We start from the raw sequence: 2,162 nt of genomic DNA, 5'->3' as shown, positions 1-2,162 counted from the left end.
CATATCGGACACAAGCGTTTCTTGCAGTTGCGTCGGTGGTGTAGACTTTGATCTTTCGTAGGGCGCCTAGTTTTATGTTAAATATTCTACTCCTGTTCGGGTTGGTCTGGCACGGTTGTTCGGTACGAATCGACTCTAGAATTACCAAAGAGAGAGACACAGAGTCTGAGTGACCCTCAGGGAGTGTGCCGACGGTGCGTGTCTACACCCTTTGCGATGCTTGCAAATGGGACTGTTGAGATTAGGTTATGAAAGGGGTAAGTCCTTCTGCCGGTTACCGCGCTATGATATAAGGAAAGTTCTAAGGCGAGCCGGAGAATGGAGGCGACTGCCGACGATTCTGAGTTTAAAGCCACCTTGTATAACTTGTGATGAGAAGAGTTTCAATCTCGTGTCCATGATAAACGGATCGAGGGGAAGATCCGCTCGCTTCGCGGTTTCATCTTTGCAGTGGGAATTGCTAGCGAAGCGACGCGATCATACGTATCGGTATTTAACTTGTGTTAACTCGTTAAATTACCACACTCGAAACACGTGGGTCTGGAGACAAGCTAGGCGTGTCCATGAAGAGTCGGGCTTGAAGGCTGCACTCGCAAGATTAATGCTGCTTGGTATCCGTGATACCACTAGGATGTCGCGTCGACGTCAAAGATGGGAAAGATGTGGTCTTCAAGCAAGCCGGCTCTTGTACTCGGTGTGGGAGAGATGGGTTGAGCAAAATAACAGCACTATCTACGCGGCACTCTGATCTGCAAGCTATTCTTAATGCGTGCATATGTGGTGCAATGTTGCACGCGTGCGCTGTGTACCGAGTCGATATTCGATACTATCGACTGTCCCTTTTTTTGCTTTGCCAGCGGAACGACGTGTGTATCGTTTCCGGAATTTAACTTGGGATAAAGGGTTATCCTCCTTTTATAAACTGTTTCTTATGATGAGGACGGAGCGACGCACTCTCACCGTTCGGCAAGCCGAAGGTTTGTAATGCCTGGCGACAGTTCCCTTTAGAAAACGTTCAAGTCTCAAGCGGAATAATTGTGTGTTGAGTCTTTAGACGTGAAGCATTCGTGTAGCATATGGACAGACTCCCATCATCGTGTACACGACGGTGTGGTATAGACTATCTTGTCAGGAGTTACCTGTTGTTTCCCTATGAGTCATTGGAAGTTGCTTCGGCTGTTACTGGTCGTGTCGTTGGTAGTAGGCTGGGAAGTGTGTACGATGGCACATACTTGTCCTCCAGGAATTTGGATTGTGATGAGTCCGATTTTCTTTGCATATCAAGGTTCTTGTACTAGAGTTGAGTGAACTGTCGGGTGTATCGAATCTGTGAAGTGATTCGGTGATGACGTTGTCGAAGTTGCTCGGCCGATCTAGAAAGAAATTACTCATGTCTTAGGTGAGTATCACCAGCGGCGTTGCCGAGAGGCAAGATACACGTGGGGAGCCCAAGTCGGACAAATTCCCTTTCTTTGTTCCTGTTCAAGTGGTAAAGCCTTCTAAGGACCACAATAACCTGCAAGTAGGAGGCGACCTCCTGCCACACTCACGAGGTGGTCTCACTCTCATAGGTTGTTCCTGAGTCGATTAACCTCCTACGATCCGCATCACAACGTCGTCCTATTTCCGTGATATCGGTCGTTGGCCCCTACCATTCTGGCAAGAGCTTTCTCTTGAATTCCCTCCTCCAGAAGCCGTCCACGTTCTCCGTTGGTAATTCTATACGATCCCTATGAACCCTCTCGTTAGTCCCTGGTCCTTGATCAGGTCCTAAGACCTCCCCGCAGACCCTAGGAATTTGGATGTGCCGTACCGACCTCAGTGCACCGGATGGATCGGAGATATGGCTTATGGATTCTGAAGGGTTCTTCGGACCTCAGGTAGTGCCGATTCATGGACCCCTTTTGAGGATGGATGTCTGTGCGTAGGTCACTGAGACCTACGATGCTAAGATTTTCACAGTCGCCACCCTCCTAGGCAGTCACCTAGTCTACAACACGGTTAAGGTCATCGATCAACAAGCGGTGAATCTTCTAGGTAGGCCAAGATAGAAACGTTTCCAGTAAAGTTATCATCATTGTAGAAATGTTGGCTCGTCGAGCTCAACTCTTCCGAGTGCGTTCTTTGGCGCCGTCGGTAGCAGCAGCAGAGGAGGAAGGGGT

The 2,162-nt window shown here is 48.9% G+C and overlaps 2 protein-coding genes across 2 annotated transcripts; both read left to right on the top strand.

The window, feature by feature from the left end:
• Nucleotides 1-1,399: 1,399 nt before the first annotated feature.
• Nucleotides 1,400-1,553, top strand: Pmar_PMAR008061 (hypothetical protein; the record flags this gene model as incomplete). Its single annotated transcript, XM_002776210.1, has 1 exon — nucleotides 1,400-1,553. A coding segment is annotated over one exon (154 nt), but the record flags the coding sequence as incomplete, so codon positions are not given.
• An 18-nt stretch (nucleotides 1,554-1,571) lies between these two features.
• Nucleotides 1,572-2,037, top strand: Pmar_PMAR008060 (interferon-induced guanylate-binding protein, putative; the record flags this gene model as incomplete). The annotated part of the gene is made up of 3 exons (XM_002776209.1): nucleotides 1,572-1,713; nucleotides 1,768-1,883; nucleotides 1,929-2,037. Coding segments are annotated over 3 exons (367 nt in total), but the record flags the coding sequence as incomplete, so codon positions are not given.
• Between the last annotated feature and the right edge of the window lie 125 nt (nucleotides 2,038-2,162).

This window comes from Perkinsus marinus (genome assembly GCF_000006405.1).
Source record: "Perkinsus marinus ATCC 50983 genomic scaffold scf_1104296953858, whole genome shotgun sequence".
In the NCBI taxonomy this organism is placed as follows: domain Eukaryota; phylum Perkinsozoa; order Perkinsida; family Perkinsidae; genus Perkinsus; species Perkinsus marinus.
This window is presented reverse-complemented; position numbering and strand designations above follow the sequence as displayed.